The 26,946-nt window shown below is 35.7% G+C and overlaps 1 protein-coding gene across 1 annotated transcript in view; it reads right to left on the bottom strand.

Moving 5' to 3' along the window:
- Positions 1 to 26,946, bottom strand: part of DCDC1 (doublecortin domain containing 1) — a 464,395-nt gene that overhangs the window by 223,807 nt on the left and 213,642 nt on the right. The window contains exons 10-11 of the mRNA XM_073904565.1: positions 18,489 to 18,581; positions 10,689 to 10,859 (exon numbers count right to left, since the gene is read on the bottom strand). Of these exons, the coding sequence (XP_073760666.1) occupies positions 10,689 to 10,859; positions 18,489 to 18,581 (264 nt within the window). The remainder of the gene's footprint in view (positions 1 to 10,688; positions 10,860 to 18,488; positions 18,582 to 26,946) is intronic.

Below are 26,946 nucleotides of genomic sequence, written 5' to 3'. Positions count from 1 at the left end.
GAGCTAGCTGTGGAGGAACAGCAGGTTCCCAGACTCTCCATAACTGCTGGGCAGACCACCCAGGAAGCTCTTCTGTGTGTGAGTAGAAGGCCAAATACCAAAGCTTCAAAATACCTATGCTGTCATGGGTACGGTGCTGTCAAGAGGCAATAATAAGAAAATGACACTGCAGTGTGTTGCCAAAAGTTGGGAGGCTGTACAGTAACAGGATTTACTACTAGAGGGCCAGTGAAGAACAGGAATATAAAATAGCCACACAAATGTACTTGGTATATTTCAGGTGGATATAATTAAATATGTTGAAACAAGGTTAACTTACACATTGTTTTAGATTGTGATCCCCAGAATGCAGACTCTGAGGCCAAGATTTACTCACAGGAAGTGTACTGAGGAGCCTTCTCCAGGGCAACACTGGTGAGGGACTGAGGAAATCAGGAGTGGGTAGGTGGTGAACTGTGATGTAGTTGCAACAGAGGCCTCTGGTGGGAGCCCTAGGGTTGGAATGGCCAGCCCTTCAGAGTCATCCAGAACTGAGGCAAGGGAGCCCTGCCTCCGCATTGTGTGGGAACCAAATGTTGGCTGCAGCCTGCCCTCAGGATGTTGGGCCTAGTCTTGGGAAAAGCAGTTCCTTTACCTGGAGGGCAACTGCCCAATAAGGATATAGCTGTGGCAGCTGCGGGATGGGTTTCTCAGTCTTAAAGAGGGGATTCTGGCACTGTGGCAGGCATCCCCCACACACATGCCTGGCGATCCAGAGTGCAGGGTGCACAATCACACACATGAAATCACTCAATACTCAAAGCAACCACATTTTACAGGGATGTCTCACAAAGGTTAAATGACTCACCCCAGGGCAAATCTACTAAGGGGTAAGGAGATCAGAAATCAAATCCAATAGTGTTTTTAATTACAAATATGCAGGTTTACTCTTATATCTAGTATTAGAGACTTCATAAGATGAAACTTAATATGAAATTTTAAGGGCACAGAAAAGTATTTTACAGTAAAAGGTTTTTTTAACCTAAGTCAAAGAACATGAAAATTAAAATTAAATATCTGTCTTATGTGAAATGCTAATTAGCCATGAAAAAAAATCTGTATCCAATCAGAATTCAAAATCACGTTTGGAGATAGAAAATCAACTCTAGCTGAATTAACATTATATGTACATTAAATCAAATAAATGTACTGTTACATTTTTCATGTTTATAGACTTGTAAGATAATCTTTAGAATATTCACATTTTCTATATTTTCTCAAATGTATATTATAAATCAAACAGTAAACATGTCTAACTTAAACATTCAGATAAAGTGATAACCACAAAGCAAATATTAAAATTATGGGATTCAGGCAATGAAAACTTAATAATGAATTAGTATGTTTATACTACATATACGAAAAAGTGTTTCAGTGCCTAACAGATATCTTTAACTAGTGTTTAACAGGTAAGGAGCCAGTATGTTTTGTCCCAGGAAATGAAAATAAACTTAAGTGAAAACAAATTATATAGTTGTTAAACTTTATCAGTCTAAATGGTATCTGGACCAAAAGTCAAATAATATTTAAAAGCCCATTAAAGGGATACCTAAGAAAAAAATTTATTTTAAAAGAGACCCTTTAAATTTCCTAAGTTGAAGCAGAGCTCACTATTTAGCAGAAATAAATTGGGTGACTGCCTATAGGGTAGGATTTCAGGTGAGAGCCAAAAGACTCTGACCCCAAAAATATCTCTACCACCAACTTGTCAATACTTGAAATGCCACTTGGAGATTTACTTCTTTGTCATAATTAAAATACCACAGAGGAAATGATATTCAGCCTTACAGGTTACTGATCCTTTGAGGCTGTGATTTTCAATCTTGGCTCTCTGGAATCCCTCAGCAGGCTTGGGGTGGGGCTGGGAGATGGAGGGCAAGAATGGAGGTCTGCGGTCCTATGTGGGAGAACAAACCTGATGAGTGAGTCTATTGGGGCAGCCACCATCCTGGCTTTAGGGTAGATCCTACTTTCATTTATATAGTAGATTCCAAAAAAGAATTTTAATCTAAGAAAAAAATTTTTTGGTAAACTATCTTAGCTTGAAAGAAAGTATGGCATGCCCTTTTCAAAAAGGTAATTCTTGAAAAAAGGTGGTAAATGAGAACATGGGGCACCTGGCAGTCTAAATTGGGGGTTCGGGAAGTGGGGGTAGATGAAAGCCAACAGAGGCTGAGGATGGAGATGCCTGCAAAATGGCCAGGATAGGCTCCACAATTAAACTAGGAGCAGGACTGCATTCCCCTGTCTTTAAGCATTTGAAGTCACATTTCCGAGGAACCTGGGTGGCTCAGTCAGTGAACAGCCACTCTTGATTTCAGCTCAGGTCATGATCTCAGGGTGGTGGGATAGAGGCCTGCACAGGACTCCCCACTTAGCATGGAGTCTGCTTGAGATTCTCTCTTCCTCTCCCTCTGGCCCTCCCCCACTCTAAAATAAATAAATAAATCTTTTTTTAAAAAAAGTCACATTTCATTGTTTTGTTATAATATTTCCTTTAAAAAGCTTCTCTCCCATCCCATTTTTCTATGTCTATTGGCAAAATAAAATTTCCAAAACAAGGCGAATGGTCTCCAAAAATATTTTCCTTGTATCCAATTACAATTCTCACTAAGTTCAAGATATGAAAATGTTCAAAATTATCTAGATGACAGTGGCAAGGCAAATGTGCTTGCCTGTCATGTCCTAAGCCAAGTAATTTCAATAAGCCCTTTATACATGAGGATCTTTCAAGAAGAAACGAAACAAGGATCTCACTTTGTCTAAATTAATTTAGTGCCTAAAATAATATTTAATTGGGATTAAAGTATCAGGTATGTTGGGTATAATATGATATACTATATATCAGAGCTTGGTAAATTAAGGTTTTTGGAAGCTCCTGGGATCAATATATTTCTTTTCAAAGAAAATAAGGACTTCTTTTTTATGAGAAAAACATAGTCACATCCCCCAAATTCTATTTCACTAGGGGAAATGAACACTTTAAGATTAAATATGAGTTAGGGGCACCTGGGTGGCTCAGTCAGTTAAGCATCTGCCTTTGGCTCAGGTCATGATCCTGGAGTCCTGGGATCAAATCCCACATCAGGCTCCCTGCTCAGCGGAGAGCCTGCTTCTCCCTCTGCCCCTCACCCCACTCGTGCTCTCTCTCTCTCTCAAATAAATAAATAAAATCTTAAAAAGAGATTAAATACGAGTTAAATCATCAGCCTTCCCCAAATTCTCAGCCTCAGAAATCATATTCTCATTTTTGGATAGAGTACATGTTTTTAATGCTATTCAGTGTCTTTTAAGAATATATCAAATATGCCTATAAATTTAATTTTCCCCTTAATATGAATAAGTACTCTGGGTAACTAAGACCTATACAAAAGTTTGCCATCTATGGCAGTCCATTTTTTTAATATGTAATCCATTTTTATCAAAACATTATTGAAATTGTACGTAGAATCTTAAGTAGGTGTAAATGTATCACTCCATTTGCACTTATTAGAAAATCTGTATTCATTTCTATGTTCAGATGATGAATTGATGCTTGATAATATTCATGGTGAGTTGGGCTAACATAGATGTCAGTGGGTAATCCAGGGGACGGGAGCATATGTAGGAAGAGAATCTCAACGACTTGATCATCTCAAACACTCTGTGAAAAAGCTAATTGAGAGGTAAAAACAAATTAACTGCTATGGAGAAGGACAATCTCCCTGAGAGAGAGCGCACGTGCCTACAGCAGTAAGGTTCAGTGGTTGCATTTAGTCTGGGTAACTGCTGGGACAGTAATCCAGCTCTGGCCTGTGGACTTTCCCTGCTGACTGCCCACCTGGCAATTCTCTGGGCACCTTCAAGGCTGTCAGGACTGTGCAAGGAAAGCCGGTCTCATTACAACCAGCTCTGCATGGGAGCTGATACCCCGACCAATTGCTCTTCCCCGATTTTGATACAGACGCAGTTTTTCTCTTCAGCGGGTCTAGGAAGGGAAGATTGTTTCTTCCTGGGCACAGAGATTTACACCTGGCTGCAAATGCCTGTCAGAAAATAGGCTGAGGTGAGTACACTGGCATTTCCCCCCCACCAGTAGAAAGATGAAAGAAAAAAGAGAGAAAGAGAGAGAGAAGGGAGAGAGAGAGAGAGGAAGCCAGCCAGCCAGCAAGCAAAGAAAGAAGAAATGGAAAGTAGGGTAGATGAGCAGTTTCCGTTCCTACTGCTAACAGTTATCCCATGAGATGTTGGAAGGCATTCATAGGATCTCAAGTTTCTTTGCCTTTAAAAGAGCAGTCCAACACTTGCCTACCATGATAAAATCCACATATAAAAACTGATAATCTCCATCATATTTTACCCAACATTTAAGGAATGTTCTTAAAATCATAACAATGACCTTGAATATTCCAGTTTTTCCACTCTCATCATAATTCCTTTGAAAATGAATGTCATCTTGGAACGTTTTAGTATCTGTACTTAACTCATATCCTGATTTTGTTTTTCCAGTGTTTATTCAAATAATGTAGGTGAAATAACAGAGCAGCTCAGGGATTATAAATACATATCTGGGAAAAGTGGGTTAAACAGAAAGACAAAAATAAGGGCTGTACAATGGAAGTAAGACATAACACACATGCAGTGATGAGGCCATTCAAGAAACATCTTGCCACTATTTTATGGATAACCTCAGCTGTCTCTTTCTATTCATTTAATTGCCCCATTGATTCCTAAATATTTAAATAAACTTTCTATTAATACATACGGTTAGAAAACTTTAAACTTTTTTTTAAATGACCAATGACCACCAAATAGAACATAAATCTCAAATGGATTCATCGTGCTTTTGTGCCACTGGTAGAACAAATTCCAAATTCAAATATCTAAATCCAAATTCAGATATCCAAAGCATAGGGAAGGCTAGGAGGGTATTGCAGATAAAAGTTAGCATCTTTTCTGTTATCAAATTTCCCATTTTCTAAAGATAAACAAGCCCGTGAATTAGAATGATAAAGTTGTAGTATAAAGCTGAGAAAATCCACACATTAGTTTCATTGTCTTCAAAAGGTGTCATATGACTCTAATTGTATGAGCATGGGCATGGGCCAAGAGGGTGTTCTAGGCTTCTCTGCATCTTCCCACAGTACCTAGGACAATGCCTTGCCGGCAGTATGTATTTGATAATGTGTGGATTTACTGCACTATTCACTGAAATTTGTCTTTCTTTCTGTCACTGGCAGAATACAAATTATTAGATGCATGCCATACAACCCAGAAGATGAACTAGATGTCGGACAAAGATATTCTTTTAAAAATAAATCTCTGAATTATCTCTTTAACAAAGCTTAAATTTCTTTATGCTGTAAGAAAACACTATAACCAAACCAAAAAACAAAAACAAAAACAAAATGCACACTGTGGTTATGTCTACATAGGGCAAACAACGTGAAAATAGAAAGGCTAAAAATCTCCAAATCACAGCCGACTCAATCTTTTTTTTTGTTTTGGTTACTAAATTCCACCATATTTCCCTTGCTCACAAACAGAGTGGATTCATGTAAAGTTAATGAAGATTAAGCTTCAGGACTCTTACTTGCTCCAGTCCTGAGAGTATCGGAAGTTGCTGGGAGCTATAGATTACTGTAAGTAGGGAGGTGAAGCCAGCAACTTGCTGGCTAGCAATTAAGGAGTATTTCCATGTAAGTATTTCTGAGAAAAACTAAAAAAAAGTCTCAAAATAAAGGGTCTAAATCTCCAATCCTCCATTAATTTGTTGTGATTTACTTTCTCAATCTAAATAAATATCCACTTTCAGGCCTAATTTTAAATAGGTTCCTCTCCCCGCAAATTACATAAGCTCTAGACCTCACAGAAACTGGATCTGCCTCCACTGACAGCAAATGGAAGGCAACCCACAGAGCATTATTGACCAATTGTGTGTGAAAAGCACTAATTCTAGTGAAAAGACTTCCCTGTACCCATCTTCCCCTCGTTTCCCCTGTGCTGTCTCCCACCCACTCATACATCGCACATTCTTGCTCATCAGTTCTCTGTCACAATCACCCAACTTCCTTCTAGTTTTTCCACCCACCATCCCTTAAAGCTTTGCTAATACCCTTTCCGATCAGTCCTTTCTGTCCTGCTTTCCCAGGGAAACGCTAACATTTCTGACAGCATCTCCATGGGGACGAAGAGAGGGAGTTGCAAGAAAGAACAGGACTGGAAAAGCAGAAGTCATTGAGCCATGGCTATAGCAGATGTTCTCAAAGTGGCTGGGGGTGGGGGGTAGTATTGACAGAGGATGTAAGGTAAGTGAAAGTTTGGACTAGTAAGCAATAACTCCAAAAACCTGAAGGACGTCATAAATTATGGTGCACACTGAGTGTGACTACTAAAGCTAAAAACAATAAGATTTCATCAACCTAAAAGGTCCTATGATGTGAAGGCAAGAGAGTGTACCAGAATACAAAAAAAAAAAAAAAATGCACACTGTGGTTATGACTACATAGGGCAAATGAATGCACATGGAAATGATATGCAAAAGTGAGAATGGTCATATAACAAATAACGTGATTATGAGTGACATAACTTTTTCTTAAAATTCCCCTAATGATGTAATGTTTTCAATTTTTTTACAGGGAATTTTCCCATTCCAGGGATGGACATTTAGGTTGTCCTCAGTCCTTTTGTTTTACATGTCCATTTAAACTCAGTACTGTATCATGCCATGTAATTGCACAAATGGGACTGAGGCAATATGGAATACAGAGTATGTCCTTTTGAGACCTACTGGTTGCCTAACCAAAAACTCCTATTTCTAAGTTATCAATGAAAGATACAATGAGGATGAGAACCTCAGTGAAGAGGTGAAGACAACCATGATTTTGAATCATACCTGGCCTTCAGCCCATAATTGATAGCCACTGCTCTAGAAGATGATGACAACACCATCAATTATTTTGGTTCTTAAAGCTGAGCCGTGGATATGTGTGTGTGCATATATATGTATATATATATACACACACATATGTGCATATGTATATAAACATAGATGTGTAATATACATATACATACATATTCAACAGTGAATATCAATATCAATATCATCAAACAGATAATTAGAAAGATGATCATCCCAATTTATTTTATTAATCAGGCACTTTTCTAAGATCAAAATGGATAGAAAAGGGAAAAATAAGTTTTACTAGAGCCGTGCCTTTGAGTTATAAATAGAAAACATATTTTATTGATATATCATCTAATATTCTACATAGGACATGCCGTAAGGTGGGATAAAGTTGTTCATAACCAGAAGAGATATGGTCTTGGCCACAGTAAGTCAGAGGCAACTGTGTTGGAGATGGTGCTCCAAGGAAGGGCAGCTCACCCACACCCCATGGGAAACTAGAGTTTGGCCAGACAACAGATACAAACTGATTCTGGAATTAACAAACGATGGCATGCTATGGCCTTTGCTCAGTATCTCTTCAGCTGGAATTAGCAAGTTCTCCCCCACCGAGGAGGAAGTACAGAAAAAGCTCTCAATTCTAAGATTTGCAATTCTGAATATTTGCGATACACTTTGCTAATCCGTTTTTATCACTACTATCTGGCTATTTCAGATTACAGATCTCAAGTTTCTTTTCCATCAGTCCAAACATGTATTCCCAACAAGTTCAAGTTACTACAAGCCATCACTGAATACAAACTTTGGAAGAGATGCACAGTAGCACACCATCATATAGTGTTTCTATGAAACAAACATGATAGGCATAAATAACTCCAAGGAGAATAGGTAACAGTAAAATGTGATAAAATAATTAGGAAGTGAAGACTATTACCTTTCATTTTAATGTGACCTACTTAATTTTAAGTTTATATAATTTTTAATTATGGCTGTATTTAACAACTGGCTTACGAAATTCCTGAAAGTTTAACAATCAGCAGTCTCAACCAGTAGAAGCAAGATTCAGCTTATCAAATTCATTAAATCAAAACCTCTGGGGATGCCTGGGTGGCTCAGTTGGTTGAGCGTTAGGCTCAGGTCATGATCTCAGGGTCGTGAGATCGAGTCCTACATTGGCTCTGCATTCAGCAGGAAATCTGCTTGAGATTCTCTCTCTCCCTCTCCCTATACCCTTCCCCTACCCCTGCTTGCATGCTCTCTCTCTACTATCTCTCTAAAATAAAAATAAATAAATCTTTTAAAAAAGGAAAGGAGAAAAAAAAAAAACCACCTCTGGAAGTGGGGGCACTGATTTTTTTTGTTTTTTCTGCTTTTTGTTTTTTCAAACACTTGATTTCTTTTTTATTAACATATAATGTATTATTTGTTTCAGGGGTATACAGGTGTATGATTCATCAGTCTTATATAATACCCAATGCTCATTACAACACATACCCTCCCCAATGTCCATCACCCAGCCACCCCCAATCTCCCCCCCCCCCCCTCCACTCCAGCAACCCTCAGTTGTTTTTTAAAAGGTCTCCAGGTGATTCTAATATGGCAGCCAGGATTGAAAGACCAGTGGTCTATGCTAAAGCCTGATGGGGCTGATGTCCAGATTTCTTGGAGTATGAGAAAAGGAATTTATTGCCTGAGAGAAATTGGATGTTCCAAAGGGGAAAACTGGGGAGAAAGGAGAGAAGCTGAGTACTTCATGGGAAAAGAACGATAAAGACAGAGGATGTCTTGGGAGTAGGGAGAGGGAACTCAGATAAGAATAGGCTGACTAACCATTCTGTTTTGCCTGGGACTGAGAGATTTCCTGGATGTGAGGTTTTCAGTGCTACAACCAGGAAAGTCATGGGCATATGAAGGGAGGCACTGGATTTTTCATTTTAATTAGTTTTTATTAATTTAAATTTAAATAGTTACATGTGGCTAGGGGCTACTATATTGGACAGTAAAGGGAGTCTAAACAAACACAAGAAGATGGCTTCTTTGCATATATACATTTCCTCTTCTGTTTGCTAGTATGGAAAGAATTATGAAGCATATTAAAAAAGAAATATATGAGAGTAGTAACTCAAATCCTAAAGTTAAATATTTGCTATCAAGCCTATGTGCTAATGTGAACATGTGATAAAAATTATTCAGAAATATGCAACAAACTTGTGAGAAAAAAAAACTTTTCTTTTTTCTAGGACATATGATGGTTGCTGATACAAATGAATGGGGATAAATGGTATTAGGCCAAACATGCTCCCTCACCTAGATCCTCTCTTAATCAATAGCAAGTACTTTGCAAAATGTTGGAATAGATCTGTAACCAAGTCAGAAATCCGGAAAAGAAAAATGCTACTGGATGATCGGAGTCCTTTACCTTGATGTCTTGAACATCACTTCCTAAACCTTTGGCTGACTAGCAGACTATGGAAAATAAATTATCATGTTTATTGTGGAATTGCATTTCCCCAAAGGTCAATTTTTGCATGGTAGTATTCTCATTCCAAATGCAAACATGGGAATGTCATTTTAAAGAATTATAGATAGAAAATATGATGTTCATAATTACAATATAAAGTTTATATTTGTAGACTAAAACTGAGTATTAAGAAAGAAGAATTATAGAAATAAAGACTGATCAAAATATAATTACTTTGAATGTTATCACATTCAAAAATATAATCAAAAGGGGCGCCTGGGTGGCTCCGGCGTTAAGCGTCCGCCTTCGGCTCAGGTCATGGTCCCAGGGTCCTGGGATCGAGCCCCGCGTCGGGCTCCCTGCTCCGCGGGAAGCCTGCTTCTCCCTCTCCCACCCCCCCTGCTCGTGTTCCCTCTCTCGCTGTGTCTCTCTCTGTCAAATAAATAATAAAAATATATATATATATATATATAATCAAAAGAGAATGATGAGTTGTAATAGTTTGTTCCTTCAATGGAAAAAAGGCCATCCATTCAGTAATTCAATTTTTTTTCTCTTGAAATGTGGGATGTGAAATTATTAGAACAACATTAACTTGACAGACTTAACATGGATACTCGATTATGATAAACAAAAGTATTTAAATTCCATAACTTTCAGTACTTAATCCACTTTAACCAAGTACGAGTTACTTTTTTTCTCTTCCAGAGATGCAACAGCAAAAGTAGCCTAGGACATTTAGCCATCTTGTCCCGACAAATAACCAATTCACCTTTTTTCCCAGTATATTCTTAAGTATTGATTTTACCAAGTGAACTCAGATATGTGTCACACTTATCCAATACAGATCCTTTTCCTTGGAAATGTAGTTTGAACATCAGTCAGTCACCTGGCCTTTCACCTCTAATTCCTATTGCCACTGTCTGTCAATTATTAAAGCCTTTCCCATTGCTCTAAATAAGTTATTTTTTTTAAACTGAAATACAGGGTGACTCCTGTTAAAAATATATGTTTCTTGGAAAAGTATGCAATGTTCACATGATTAAATATCTTCATTAAAATTACTTTTCTGAGTTGAAAACAGTTAAAGTTATAAATCCACTTTTCAAATGCCTCTAGGTTTCTTCTTTTAAAGCATACTCCCTGAATGGTAGTATTAGCACTCGTAAGCCAAACTCCGGTTTGAGAAAGACAACATTAAAAGAAATTCAAGCTGAGTGGCATTGTTCGAAGGGTCTTCAAATGGAGCAGAGTGTTTTCATCTCTAGCTGAATGCAGTGAGAGTTGCATAATGACACCCACCTTGAGCTGCAGGTCTCCTGGGATAAGAGTGTTTGCTGGAAGGCTTTTAATGTGTTGGTAGACATAAGAGGAGAATTGCTCCTGCTCAGCCTGTAATTGGGGGCCAAGTTTAGAGAGATGACCTCTGTTACTTTTGATAGCTGTCTGCAATTCATCAATCAGCCTGCTCACCTGAAGGGGTTAAATTACAAGGGTTGTTAGCAAGAAGTAATTGTTGATGTCACACTTATTAGATCTTTGAGTACCTAGTTTGATGGGAGGGAAAATGACTTCAGTATAAGAATCTGAGTATAGAGCTATCTTCAAGTAAAGAGAACAGAAGAGATACACATCCTTCATCAGCTAATTTTATTTATGGGAAAATTTATAACCTTTTCACTTCACTCATATGGAATAGATAGCCATTTACAAATGCTAAATAAAAAATGTCTCTGGGTATGAGAAGAAACAGGCACCTGAAAAGTTTGCAAAGGACTTCTAAACTGCTTAACAGAATAAAATCTTCCTAAGACTCCAATTAATCCAATATATACTAGTCCCTTTAAAAAATCCTTCTCTTAAATAAAGGACTGGCAATATTTAATTTTATTATATGAACACTGTGTTATGTAAATTTGTTTTCTCTAATAGATTGGATTCTTACACAAACACTAGTTGATATATGGTAGTGACCAAAAGAGATTAAAAGCAGAAATTCACTTTATTTATGGCCCCTTAAAGTGATTAAATTAGACCCATCTAGAATTATGAATGACTTTGAATAGAGCACGGGCTTTTGAAATAATGGGTTAAAAATCATGGCTCTTCCATTTCCTGACTTATAGACTGTGAGCAGGTAATAAAACCCTATCTGTAATAAAGAATAATAACAGCCTTATCCTATTAAGAATTAAATAAGATTACAGAATGAACGACACAATGTCTAACCTATAGTAATGTGCCTAATGCATATTATATTAGTATAGTATTTTCTTGTTTAAATCTAGGTGTTTTCTGCATATCAAGTTTTAATTGTTTTTCTCAGTCTATCTTTCCTATCCCTACCCTTACTTCACATAATGCAGATAAAAATTTGAAATTATTTGCTACCTAGATTCTCTGTCTCACTTCAATGTCCATAGTAAAAAATGGGAAAACTTTCTCCAAGAGTATCCCTTGTACAGATATCTCAACCTCTTTTTCTCTCTTTCAACTGAAAATATGGTATTTGTCCCAGTCTGTACTCAACTCTAATGTTATATCCATGATTTCTATCCCTTCTACAGATGATTCGGAGAAGTCAATGAAAGCAAATTTGTACTATTATCCATATAACTTGAATATTAATTTTTCTACTCTACCTAGTTAGTTCAAGATCATATATTGTTATATATTGTTATCAAGATTATATATTGTTATATACATACACACACACACACACACACACACACACACTTTAATGACATTTAACTTTCCGGAAGAACTTTAGAAGCATTATGTGCATGTAAACAAGCTAATTTAAATGATTCCTATTTTTCTTTGGTCTTCCATATCTCTTTTATTTGTCCCTATGTCATCAATCATCTAGTCCCTTTATTATTTTTTTAATTTCTTTTTTTAAATTTTTTTTAAAGATTTTATTTATTTGACAGAGACAGCGAGAGAGGGAACACAAGCAGGGAGACTGGGAGATAGAGAAGCAGGCTTCCCACGGAGCAGGGAGCCCGATGTGGGGCTCGATCCCAGGACCCTGGGACCATGACCTGAGCCGAAGGCAGATGCTTAACGACTGAGCCACCCAGGTGCCCCTTTAATTTTTTTTTTAAGTAGGCTCCACACCTGGCATGGAGCCCAATGTGAGGGTTGAAATCAGGACACTGAGATCAAGACCTGACCTGAAATCAAGAGTTGGATGCTTAACTGACTAAGCCACCCAGGTACCTCTCATCTAGTCCCTTTAAAAAATCCTTCTCTTAAATAAAGGACTGGCAAACTTTTTCTCTAAAAGGGACAGATAATATTTTCAGTTTTGTGGGCCATAAGGTTTCCATCAAAACTGTTTGACCCTGCAGTTGTATTTTGAAAGCAGCCACAGATAACATGTAACAAGTGGATGTGACTGTATTCCAATAACACTTTATTTAGAAAAATAATTGATAGACTGAATTGGGCCCTACCACTGTAGTTTGCCAACCCTTCTTCCAAATTCATATATTTCTTCTCCTTCCTTCCTTTTCTTATAAGTAATACTCTGGTCCAAACCCTCATCTCCTCATCCTTTCCCCCCTCAACCCCTACAGAGTGGTCTCTCTGTCCCTGGTCTCTCCACCTCAAATTTATCCTGCCATCTCCACTGAATTAATCTACCTCCAATAGCATATTGAACCCTCCAGTTGCTCCCCACTTCCTCAGCTTGGTATTCAAGATTAAAAACCTTTTCTACTTTCTGGAATGAATTTCTGTGCTTTCCATAGTACTGTTAATCCCACTATAAAGTTGTAACATTTAAAATACAGAAATAATAAATGACCCAGTATTAAATTAGCCAATGTTTCCAGACTAATCTTCACCACTACCCTCCAGTATTACCCTCAGAAATGATGGCTAATAATATCTATCATACCAAAACTGGACACCAAAACAGGCCAAGTGGCTTGCTCTTATAGTTGAAAAAATTTAAACCCAAGAACCAAAGGCCTTACATAGATTCCAGATGCCATTTCTGCAAAGCACTGATCCTCTCTGAACTTATCCTCAGCCCCAGCATCATATGATTCAAAAAGATTTAATTTTATGTAGTCTTTAAAGTATACTAAATATAATGCAATGTATTATGCTAGTCAATAATACTGTTCTCTTCAATTTTATGTACTGTACTTTATACTATAGTGAGTGCCCCCCCCAAAAAATAGGAGGAATTTCAGGCTTTGATTTGAGAACATTTTTATACATGACTGGTTTTACTGTCACAATCCATAGCCTTTCACAGATAGGGGATTTCATGTGACATCAGAAATCAACCAACCATACAATTGATGATGTCATTTGCATTCTAAAGGGTTATTGGTTAAAGCCTTAAAAGTTTCATTTGCTATGAATCCTTTGTTGCTTCAACAAATTTCTCTATCATTTTTGCTATTTTCAATTGTCCCATGATTATCTGTTAATGTATGTGAAGTATAATTACATCAATTATCACCTGTTTTTTTAAAAAAATAAGTTAAAACTATCAAAAAAGATGCCCTAGCAAAAATTAACGTATCTCAAAATAGGGAAAAATATATCAAGAATCCTGCCATTGACATTTTGGTAAAATTTCTATCCAATCTTACTAAAACTTTGTTACTTTACATATTCATAAGGTCTTTTATCCCCAAAGTGCTACATTTTGTTCTCAGTTATTATGATAACATATTACCCTTAAAGATAACCCTACACATGAAATAACTCATATACCAAAATTGGGTAGGTAATACAATAATCCTGAATTATTTTACATAATATGATTTTTTTTTCAAATCACAGATGTTGCTAGAAGGGGAAAAATGCTCTTTAAAATTCCTCATCATGAATCTTTTTTTCCTGCAAATCCTTTTTTTTTCTCCCTCTCTCTACAAAGGCAATGTGAATAGGGGTAAAAGAAGACAAAACTTGACCTTTTGTGATCCCAGCATTAATGGGTCTGTTCATAATTCAATCTACGTGTGTGTGGGAGCATCCATGTGGAAACATAGAGGCCTGAGAGACATAAAGCCTTTCCCTTTAAACATTATCTGACCCTATCAGTCCCATTCACAAAAGAAGGCTTACGTATGCATATGTTGAAAAAATGCACCATCTCATTGTGCAGCAGAAAGCCTACACATTCTACTCTTCATTCTCCGTGGAAATGCAGCACGGAAGTGACACTTGTACAGAATTTGGGAGAGTGACAAATGAGCAGAAGGTAGCAAAAAAAAAAAAAAATGAGTATTCGATGAGGAAAAAGACCCAACTTCTGAAAGAATGCAAATGCACACCTGTCTATAAACATAGAGGTTTTTTTGCTTAAAAACCTACATTGGGTAGTTTGGTCATGTTTTTATGACATATTCATGTAACCCTTGAATTTATTAAATTCTTAAGATAATTTAGATTTAGCATAAAATATTCTGTTTCTAATCATTCTATAATGTATGCACATTGAAGTTGTATGTTCTGAATTACACATTCTGTATATTGTAATTTGGCTATTAGAATGATGCTTTGAGGAGCTCCTGGTTTTTCTAATGATGAGTTCAGCTCTTGGACTGATTGCTGTGTGGCCTTGAGTCCATCTATATGAGTAAGGAGGATTCCAGAGAACTTTGCGCTAAATTATCACTTGAAATCAGCACAAAAGGCAGCAGCCTCTATCCTAGGAATGTCATCTTGGCATGCAACACACAGGGAATGGTCTCAAAGCCAGGTCAGTGCTTAAACTTAAGACCAAAATCTTTCTAATTTATGACATAATTAAAAAGAACCAGAAAGGGGGCAGGGAGATGAAAATGGGTATTTTAAATTTCCTAAAATCTCTTATTTCAGGCCCAAGGGTACAGTGTTTTTCAGGTTAAAAAGAAATGTGACCCAGATTTGATGAACAAAGATTAGAAAAGATATGAGAATCTATGAGCAAAGTTAAGTATCTCTTGATTTAGAAAGATGGGTTGCAATGTAACTACCAGGGAACTTGAAGTGTGTACCACCTCTTATTCACACCATTTCAAATACCCCCAACTTTTGAATAGTTTCTAGAACTCTTCTGAGATGGAAAATATCTTGGAAGGAGATTTATCTTGCTTCCAGCCAGAGGTCCATTACATGTGCCATCTTTAAGCCTATTCAAGAGTCTAACATTCATGGAGGAAGGGGCGATTAAAAGAGAGACTTTAAAAAATTTTTAACTCTAGTGTAGTTTACATACAGTATTATATAAGTTTCAGTGTACACTATAGTGATTCAACTGTTCCATATAGTACTCCGTGTTCATCAACCTAAGTTACTCTTAATCCCCTTCACGTAAAATAGAAACATTTTGAATGTCTTTATAATTCACCTGGCAATAGGTTATGTTGATGGCAACAAAAATAATGTAAATATACATTTTGAGGAAGCAATGAGAATGTGCTTCACAGGCTTCTAACCACAGGAGCATAATGAACCAAAGGTCCCAACTATTGTGCTCTGAAATCCATCACCAGGTTAGTATCAATGGCTGAGGATACTGAGGTAAATCTAACTCAAGAGAGTCACAGGACTCCTCTGAAGGACAGCTTTAGGTCAAGAATACACCACCAGCTTCACCAAACCTTCCTTAGACTGCACCGCTGTCTAAGAGGCTTCCCTCCAGTCTTCTTTCCTCTCTCCTTCACTTGTGTTCAAGCCTGCATTTCAGTCTGACAGGTCTCCTGGCCTTCCTTACCCAGAGCTCTCTCCATTTTTTCTCATAGGCATTTCTTCTAATAAAATACATACACATTTAATACTATCTTGGTGTTTACTTTCCAGAGAACCTGGAATAACTTTTAAACCAACAATAACAAATTATATGCATGTTTCTAATAAACCATTTCCCAAAAAGTAGTTTAACATATAACACACCTCAAAGTAGTCTTATGAAACATACATTATTACTCTTCCCAGTTTTCATGTGGAAAAATTACATGAAATAAAACAAGATCATGTCTATGGTCTTAAGATAAAACCACAGACAGCAGAATTCTAAATCCAAATCTCAGATTTTGTGATATTTAGTTTTGATTTTGAAATATATCCAGAAATACAATATTTTTCTAAAAAATAAACTGTAGGCAAAATAAATTTTGAAGTAACTCCCCCCCCCGATTTTTCATTTCTCTTCACCATCATGATTTCATATTTCTGTATATGAATTAGGGCCAAAACTTGATGTCACTTACTTTTTCTAACCAAACACTGAAAATTACACATCAAGATTAATATAATCACTTTCAAAGTAATGACATAGAAATTATTCCCATAGTGTATAGAAATATATTTAGAAACTATTACAAACATACACACACATACACACACACACATAAAACACACAACACATATTCCCTTTATCATGTATTTGATTTTTTTAAGCAAACAAAAGATATTTGAGACATAACTGATCAAGCAAATATGTGACCAAATAAAGCACTGTACGAGAAGAACGCTGAAGTATATGGATATTAAATAAACATTAAGATGATAATAAAGAAGAAAGACCAAATAAGCATAAATACCGCAGGATATTCTAGAAAAGACAATTTTCATTTCCAGTGTTGCTAACAAGGTGGCATTTAAAATGATATATTTAGCATAATGATAATTTCCCTGGGCCACTTCAAGTTTTCATTTCCGCTGAAATTGCAGTTTTGCATAAATAATTATATTTAAAAGCCAGAAAATAGCAAATCTGTTCATTCTTTTAGATTATTTTAGATTTAATCTCTAATAATAATTTGTTATTATAGGTGTAACTTTAATGATACTAATTAAACTAGAGATAATTATTTGTATTTCTTTAAAGTTTACCATATCAGGATTCATGATAGATTCAATTTAAATTATGGTGAAAATGTAATAAAACTCTCCAACTGTGATAAAAAAACATTTTCCAAATGAGTAGAGGACAATATTTTTTTAATTTATAACTGAAAATCTAGTCTTTTAACTTGTTAATATTAAGTGGAATGAGTAAGACTGTAATTTAAATTATACAATTGTTATTTGCCTCATCTTAAGAACCTCTTCAACTGAATTTTTCTTAGGAAATATTCTCTACTGAGATTACCAATCTATGTTAATAATATAGTCTTTAAAATTGGACATATATAAGTCCCAAAGATTAATATAGTATCTAATTCAAAGATTTGAATTCACTCAGGAAGATTTGATGTATTGTACCTGTTCATTTTTCATATCATACATAGTTAGCAGAACAGATGCAATCATAATGATAAGAAAATATTAAAGTCCCAAAGCTTGGGTAGATTTCCTTGCCAAAGTGTCAAAAGAGAATTACATGAAAGTTTAAATTTTAAATATTCACATTACCTTATTCTTTAAGTTGATTATGATTTTATTTACTGACAATGGTACATGGGAATTAGCAAATTCATGATCTCTCCTCAGAAAGATTAAATGCTTTTGCAACCAGGAATCTACATAAAAATCATTTTTTCCTTTTGTCTAACACCAATTTTGTATTATTATTTCATTTATGGAATATGCTGTCAACTTCACAGCACGAGCGTTGGAGAGAAGAAGCTTTGCTCTAATAGTTCTTCATTACAATATTGCCTACAAAAGCTTATGATTAGCTCACTTAAGCTTGACATTTGTAAACTATAGTTTTTCCTTGATAAGAGATAACATTGTTAGCATTTCTAACATTCAAAACAATAATTTCATTTCTAGAAGTCAGAAAATAAAAATAAGATTTAGTACTTAGTCAAAGTTCAATAAGATTTTAATGTTTTTCCTATGTTAGCATGCTTTATAATTTCCAGATTCAACTTGCATGTAATAATTTCCTAATTTAGGAAATTTATGAGAAAATTTTCAGAAATATTTTTCAGAAAATTACAGTATTTATTCTTTCAAGCATATAATTATTTTTCAAGCTGCCTATATCAATAAAATGATTCCAGTTTTGACCAATTTTTTTCATTTTGTTGCTATCAGATAACTATAGTTGGTTCACTATCAGACCCAAGTAAAATATGTTTTAATTTTTAAATTAGCACTCATTGTAATTTTATAATACAGTTTAAAAAGTAAGTTTCTTACTTCTTCTTGTGCCTTACGGTGTTCCTTTGCTGTCATTGAAAGAATTACTTTTTCAGTAATTTTTTCTTTCTGTTCATCTACAGCCAGGCTCAACTAGAAAAAATAAATAAATTGCATGAAAATAGGTACCTACTGACACCTAACTACAACATTTCTTCAAACAACCAATTTAGCATAATCATGGATGGTGATTTAAAATTAATTTGGCCCACATTTATATGAAAATGAACCCCATTTAGATTAAGTTGAAAGTACACTTTTATATTTAAAACATTTAACATCAAAATTTTCACTTCCACTTTTATTGTTTATAAGTTTACTAAAATATGATTTGGGAGAGGGTCCTTAACTGCAGACATTTGACACCAATGATTACTTTTTTAAAGTATTTTATCAAAATGAGCATAGCAATTTTTTTAATTAGGCTGATATTTCCTATTAAAATTTCTCATTGCCAGTAGGGAATAAATTGGCTGCTGTTACATCAGGATAAAAATTCAAGAACATAAACCAAAAGCAAATGTCAATTCAAATACCTTAGAGTGGTCCAAAATGATTTATAATATTTCAAGACAAGAAATAATGTATCTTAAACACCTGAACAGTTACCTGCAACCTGATTCATTTACAAAGCCAGGGAAAGGTCTTCTACTACTGCTCCTAACTCATACGTTATAAAAAGGTGAATGTGGTCCATTCTGTGTTTCTTTTTAAATAATCCCCATCGAAACAAAATGCTATTTTCAATGAAGGAAAAAATGCTGAACTCACAAAATAACATTGACTCAGCTGGTATTAATAGAAAGAAAGAAAGAAACAGCCTAATACAAAACTTTCTGAACTGGAATATTTAATAATTCTTAAGCAATGGACTTGCCATATTGTATCTCCTTATGGAGGATAAAGAATAAATAATGACCATGTTTTTTATTTTGTTTTGTTTGTTTTGTTAATGTTGTTGTTGCTTTTTTTTAAAGATTTATTTATGTATTCTAAAGAAAGACAGCACGAGCGGGAGGGGCAGAGGGAGAGGGAGAGAGAATCTCAAGCAAACTCTGCACTGAGTGCAGAACCCGACACAGGGCTCGATCCCAGGACCCTGAGATCAAGCCAAAACCAAGAGTGGGAAGCCCAACTGACTGTGCCACCCAGGGGTCCCTGTTGTTGTTGTTTTAAATCATGTTTCTCCATTATATGCCTGGCAAATCATGCTTCAGTTAACATGAATCTTTAATCCATATCCTGCCTGAAGACCCATTCTTATACTTGAGATAAAATGGGGGTAGGAGTCAAAAATATGGTTTCCTCAATCTAATTATGTATATATGCTATAAGAATAGCATTAAAACTGCAAACTCTTCATCGACTGATATGTGATACAGCTCAGTGTATCAGAGATTCTGTCTTGGTAGAGAGGGAAGGCCAGGAATCTTTAGGATTCTGACAATCACTAGATAAGGAGTTGACAAACATTTCTGTAAAGGGCCAGAGAGTAAATATTTTAGGGTTGTGGGGAGGGCATACAGTCTCTGTTGTATTACTCAGCTCTGCCCTTGCAGCGTGAAATGGACAATACATAAATAAATGAGCATAGCTAGGCCTCAATAAAACAAAAAACAAACAAGCAGCAGGCTGGTTTTGAACAGCAGCCAACATTTGATGATCCCTGTCCTGGATTGAGAACCACTAAAAACAAGTTTGCTAAAAAATAATCATCACAAGATGTACAACATGATGTCTATAGTTAACAATGCTGAATGGTATATTTGAAAGCTTTTTTTTTTTTTTTGAAGATTTTATTTATCTATTTGACAGAGAGAGACACAGCAAGAGAAGGAACACAAGCAGGGGGAGTGGGAGAGGGAGACGCAGGCTTCCCACAGAGCAGGGAGCCCAATGCGGGGTTCAATCACCAGGACCCTGGGTTCACGACCCGAGCCGAAGGCAGACGCTTAACGACTGAGCCACCCAGGCGCCCCTTGAAAGTTGTTAAAAGAGTAGATTCTAAGAGTTCTCACCACAAGGAAAAACACATTGTTTTTCTTCTTCTTCTTTTTTTTACTTATATATGAGATGATGAATGTTAACTAAACTTCTTGTGGTATCATTTCACAATATATATGAAAGTCATTATGCTGTACACCTTAAACTTACACAGTGCTGTATATCAACTACATCTCAATTAAACTGGAAAAAAATCATCATGTGAAACTATTCCTAGGATCACTCTCCCCAAAGAATATTTTTTTCATGTGAAGTAATATAAAAAACATAATATTATAAAAGGTCAAACATCTGCCTGTGTGTAAACTGTGGTACAACATAGTTGTATCAAGTCTCTATGGCTATTTCTTTATGGGGAGATTCTCATCTCAGGAAGAGATGGTGTGAAGGAGAGGGGACTGGGAAATATTCACCAAACTCATCCATTCTTTTTTTTTTTAATTATGTTATGTTAATCACCATACCATTAGTTTTTGATGTAACGTTCCATGATTCATTGTTTGCATATAACGCCCAGTGTTCCATTCAATACGTGCCCTCTTTAATACCCATCACCAGGCTAACCCATCCCCCCAACCCCCTCCCCTCTAGAACCCTGTTTGTTTCTCAGAAACTCATCCATTAATTTCCAAATGCACAAGCATTCTGAGCAGACCTTTCTTGAAGGAAAGCAAACAAAACAAAAACAGAGTACTAAACTCTTTGGTGCCACAGCAGTAAGTCAGATTCTAATGAGGTCTCCCAGGGCCATGACATTTAGAACTGCTTCCAAGTAACTTTAAAAGGTGGGAATTCTTTACCTTTGAAAGCACCACAGTTGGGAAAATCACCTCCATTCTAATATTCAACTTCTAAAGAAGCACTGTACTAATCTACATAAGCTGAGGTCAAAACATATCAACATTATCGGAAAACATCATATTCATACCAAATAGAGAATCCAGGAAGATATTAAGAAATAAATGGTTAACAAAATAACAAAATATAAGGATACAGACATGGGCCTTTTCTGGAAACAGACCAGACATTCCAGAAGAGAGAGATTTTAATACAATCATTTAGAGAAAATTATTGAAAGTAAAAAGTCAAATTTAAAAAATGCATTTTTACCCGAGGTATTAATAATATGCAGTGCTAATAGCATCTTTCCCTCAAGTCCCATGTCATGATAACAATCGTAGGATTCTTCTCTCCTGTCACTTTGGAGGAAAAGATCCTGTTTCTTCATTATGATAAAACTATGTGCTTTTGATTTGCTGTTCTTATCTGAAATGTATGAAACAGTTTTTGTCAGTGGGCTCAAAATTTCTGAGGTTAATTTTTCATGTATAAAGGGGGCAGAAACTTAAATTAAAAGTCAAAAACAAGGGTATTGTCCTAAGTGAAATAAGTCAGAGAAAGACAAATACCATATGATGTTGCTTATATGTGTAATCTTTTTAAAAAACCCAAAATACAAAAATACCAAGCTCATAGACAGAACAAATTGGTGATTGCCAGGGGTGGATGTGGGAGGTGGATGAAACAGGTAAAGGGGGTCAAAAGGTACAAGTTTCCAGCTATAAAATAAATAAGTCATGGGCATGTAATGTATAAAATGGTAACTATAGTTAATAATACTGTATTGCATATGCGAAAATTGTTGAGAATAAGTCTTAAAAATTCTCATTATGCACAAAATAATTGTAACAATGTATGGTGATGAATATTAAACTTACTGTGGTAATCATTTTACAATATGTACAAATATCAAATCATTATGTTGTATACCTGAAACTAATATGATGTTATATGCCTATTATCACCTCAATAAAGAAATAAGCAGAAAGATGGCTAAAATTTGTATATAACTATGAAAAGCCAAATCTCTACCAAACAGGGGAGTGTCACTTTGTTTAACTATATCTTGCTCTTTTTAAATGTAAGAAAACACCCATAAATATTCACTGTGCACATCAAAATCTAAGCTACATAGGAAGATTTAATTTACCATTTTTGTCAGGCCTTGTTGCTAAGGTTTTAAAAATATGTAATAAATATTAGCTATCCAAGATCAGGTTAAAGTTGTTCTCATTCAATATTAATGGTAACCAGAATAGAACCATCAAGAGACGAGTGAAGGACAGTGGCAGAAATGGGAAAAACAAGGAACATAATGGTTCTGTCAAAGAAAACTAAATAAAAAGTGCTTCCAAAATTGGTCTGGTTAGAGAAACCAAGATTAAAGAGGACCAAGATTAAAAAGGAATACATTCACCTCAAACAATCTTTTTAGAATTAAGAAAAAAGTCCACCGAAGAATACCCGAAGCCATAGGTTTCAATGAAATGATTTCTAATGATCGTTACCTTACAGACTATATGTATTTTACATAAAACTTCTAATGCTAAGGTAGCAGGCATTATACTTTCTCTGAAGCCCTAAAGGGTCACGGTTTAGTAATATATAGTTCCGTATAACATGTATGGCCCATTGTGACTATAAGAAAAAGTGCTCTTCATTTGAGGAGTTCTTCAAACATTTGCTGGCTCAGGAAGCTCAACTACGACAGCCTAGAGAGGACAACAGGCTCAAGATCTCCTCCTGGAGAAATACAGACAGAACAGCAGTGATCTCCTTTTGTGTGTGTCAGTAACATACATGGCTTTTCCTTCTTGTTTTTTTTAACTTCCTCCCAAATATTTTAAAGTATATTTATAAAAATCATAAAGACTAATTGTGTAAAAAATTTTAACATGACTGTAAGATAAAATAAGATGAATCATGGAACACTACATCAAAAACTAATGATGTAATGTATGGTGATTAACATAATAATAAAAAAAAGAAAAAAACTATTTTATAGGAGAAAACTGAATAAACTCTAGAACCCAATTATTAATATATTTTTAAAAGGTACAGTGATCAAACAAGCTGGTGTGTTCTGTCTACTTAATTCATATTGATATTCCAGATAGGTGCTAACAAAAGAGTCCAACCATACTTTCAGTGCTCTGAATTATACTTCTGCATGTACTTTACTCTGTATCCAGAACAGCTAGTGATTCAATGTGAAGTATATGATATGTGTTGTATATAATGTCCTTAATAAATCAATGTAATCCAACAAGAAAACTGGAGCTCTTTCTAACAAAAATCTAACTTTTGACCAGTAAATTGATTTAATAATAAATTATTTGATCCATATTTTACATGCGAATCAATACAGGCAATACAGTTTTAGCATAAACAACAGGACAATCAGCCTTCATATATATTGACAAGTTTCCCAATGGTCTGTTAATATACAAAAGACTGGGACAAATTACTTATTTATATATACAAAACATGGTTATAAAGGCCAGCTGCAGGTATTTTTTTGGAAAGTGCATTTTAATAAGGTCCTATTCATTTAGGGAACAAATGGGGAAGAAGTAGTTTGCACTACAGAGTTTAGCGCGAGAGCTTTCTCTTTTTCTAACCACAAAATCAATCATTTGTCCAGACTGTGGGAGTCAGAGTTAGTTACTGAAAAGAGCTCCGTATATAAACAAGTCAATAACTCATTGTGTGTTATTGTCGAGCTGAAGAAGTCGGCTTTCAAAAAGCTGCCCCTGCTTCTCTCGGAATGAATGTCACTGTATTCAGGGACTGGGAGAGAGTCCTTTGTTTCCAGCCATTGCTGGCTGCCATTTATGTATGGGAATAGGAGGTGGCTGATACGAGTGTGGGGGAAGCCACTGTTCGGTATCATGGATGTCCAGGAAAAACTCTGAATTTTGTCAACCTAAATCATTTGTGTCTGAAAATGCATTAATGGAATTGATAAAGAGTGGTCATACACAAAAAAATATTTGGTAAAGAAGTTAAATGGTAATGAATCTGTATCATTTTAATTTGGATCAGACTGATGTTTTTGGTTCCCCACCTGTCAACAAAGATGAAACCAAAAATATAGGCAATGTTTTGAAAAGTTCAAAAGTACAAAATCGAACTGGTGAACAGGTCAACATGTCAAATAAACGTTATCTGTTCAGGCCATTAACATTAAGGGTAATTCTTGGTACTCTCAAAGTGTGTGTGTGCATGTGTGTGTGTTTGTGAATTTCTCTAAGGCATGATTTTATGTGCTCAACACTTGTGATAAGTTAAGGAAATGTGAAATATTTTTTACTTAAAATTTAGGGGCACCTGGGTGGCTCAGTCGGTTAAGAGGCTGCCTTGGGCTCAGGTCATGATCCCAGGGTCCTGGGATCGAGCCCCGCATTGGGCTCCCTGCTCAGCAGGAAGCCTGCTTCTCCCTCTCCCACTGTCTCTCTCTCCGTCAAAATAAATAAATAAAATCTTAAAAAAATTAATTTAAATATCCTTTAGAATTGAACTGAACATGAAATTTATAAGATATAAATATTATCATACTCTTATTTATTGCATCTTAATATTTATTAAAAACCTACTAGTTTATTCAAAATCAAACTAGGAACTGTGAAGAAGCACCAGATGTGGATTCAAGATTTATAATTAGATTAAGCAAAGAAAAAATACATGTAGATCTGTTTAATAAGTGGTCCTCATTTGGGGGAAGATAGTCTCTGAAATCTTTAAACAAAAGCTTAGCTCTTAATTAGAGAAAGTTGGAGTTGTAGGTAAGGAGAGAGCTGAGAGCCTAGAACTGAATCCAACTGATCCCATTTCTCTTCACAATTTAGAAAGCCACAGCATTAAATAGTATTACATGCTTCCACATGCAACAAGTGTACTAGACATTTTGCTACATACAAATTGGTTAACAGCAAAGGGAGATATGATTGAGAAGACAATGAAAACAATAGAAAGTAAGAAACAATGTACACATGCTGTAGATCATAAATAAGTGTCAAATGGAGGTATAAGCAATACAAGCTACAAATACAAAGGACAAAAATATTATTTAAGGTGCAGATGGAAAGGCATAAACAAATGGGTAGTATCTAGCCAGGAAAAGAAGTGATAATATAGGACAATAATATTAATAAATATTAATTAATGTTACTAGTCACTAATTACCTGATGAAATTTGTTCTAAATACAATTAGTGAAGTGGTCTGACATGGCTTTGGGAGGGGGAGGAGAGAATACAAGCTGAGCCTTGAAGGAAAGGCAGAGAAGAAGGGATGTCAGCCTAAGACAATGGTCTGACTGGAAGGAATGTTTCGTACTGGGGAACAAGAACAAAGATGGCTCATGTGACTCCATACGTAATCTATTTCTGATTGTAATTATAAAGTATATATGCAAAATGCTAGTCCTGTAGTGAGGGTATAATGACAACTTTATATAATTCAGTTCTTAGATTTGAGTTTCTACATAACTCAGTTGTTAGCTTTGCCTTGGCTCAGCCCCATCTTCTCAAACTACATACACTTAATTCGGTTCCAGTTTGAGAGATAACTTAACTAAATCCTGACCTGGCCTCCACTTCCAACCAGCTTGTCTCACTTAAGTCCCTTTTATAAAAATAATTCAAGAATGCCACTTCTAGACTTGGGGAAGGAGCAGAATCCTTAGTTCAAAACTGGCTGTGAAATCTGGCTCTGCCACAGTGGGTAAGACTGAGGTTCATACAACCCAGGCCTTCTAAAGCCAGGGATTCCTCTCCCATTCTTGCTAATTCTCTGAAAAAAGCTGCTTTTACCATAGCCCGTACCTTCTTGAGGACAGTTTAAGGGAGCATTTCTAAAAGAAATCTTTGTAATATTTGAAAACCAACAAACAAAAATATTTACCATTTTAAGACAGTAACATTTTAAAAGTTATATTTTGCCTAAAAGAATGTAAAAGAGAATTCTACATAATACTTTACCTACAACTTTTTTAACATTTAATTAAAGAAACAAACTGTTTTAAAAATTTTCTTTCCTGTTTTTTTTTAGTTAATCATAAACAAATTTTAGCCCTTCCAAATTCCATGGGAAAAATGGCACTGAGTTAGCCCTGACTCAGTAGCCAGATTATAAACTTTCCACCTAGATATTCTGTCACAACTGGTATCGCCACATGCCCTAAACTGAACTCAGCTTGTCATCTCAAACTGACTCTCTACTCCATTTCTTCTACTATTGCATGCAGTTTTAGGGACTGTGCTACCCTGGCCAAGGGGTGGACCTCTGACCTCCCACACCAATCAGCTTCTCTCTTTAAGAGATAGAGTCAAGAGGGGAACCACATAGAGATATCAGTAGCTGGAGAGAACCTGTCCCATTAACAGCACCCTAACGAGACTTCTCATCAGATCCAGATGTCTGGAGCTATTCTGTTTTATTCTACAGCCCCTTTCTTCAGTCTTCCTTTAAATTCCATGTGCTACCACCTGCCATCCTATTAAATTATTTTTTGCCTAAGTTATCTGAGATAGATCCCATCAATTGCAACCAATAAACCCTATCAGATATGTTACGTGTGTCCTCATAGTAAACGCCCATTACTTAAGGAGATC

Source organism: Callorhinus ursinus, unplaced genomic scaffold, assembly GCF_003265705.2.
Source record: "Callorhinus ursinus isolate GAN/ISIS: 27379988/994484 unplaced genomic scaffold, GSC_fseal_2.0 scaffold21, whole genome shotgun sequence".
Taxonomy (NCBI): Eukaryota; Metazoa; Chordata; class Mammalia; order Carnivora; family Otariidae; genus Callorhinus; species Callorhinus ursinus.
The sequence above is the reverse complement of the archived record's forward strand: the minus strand, read 5'-3'. Positions and strand labels throughout refer to the sequence as shown.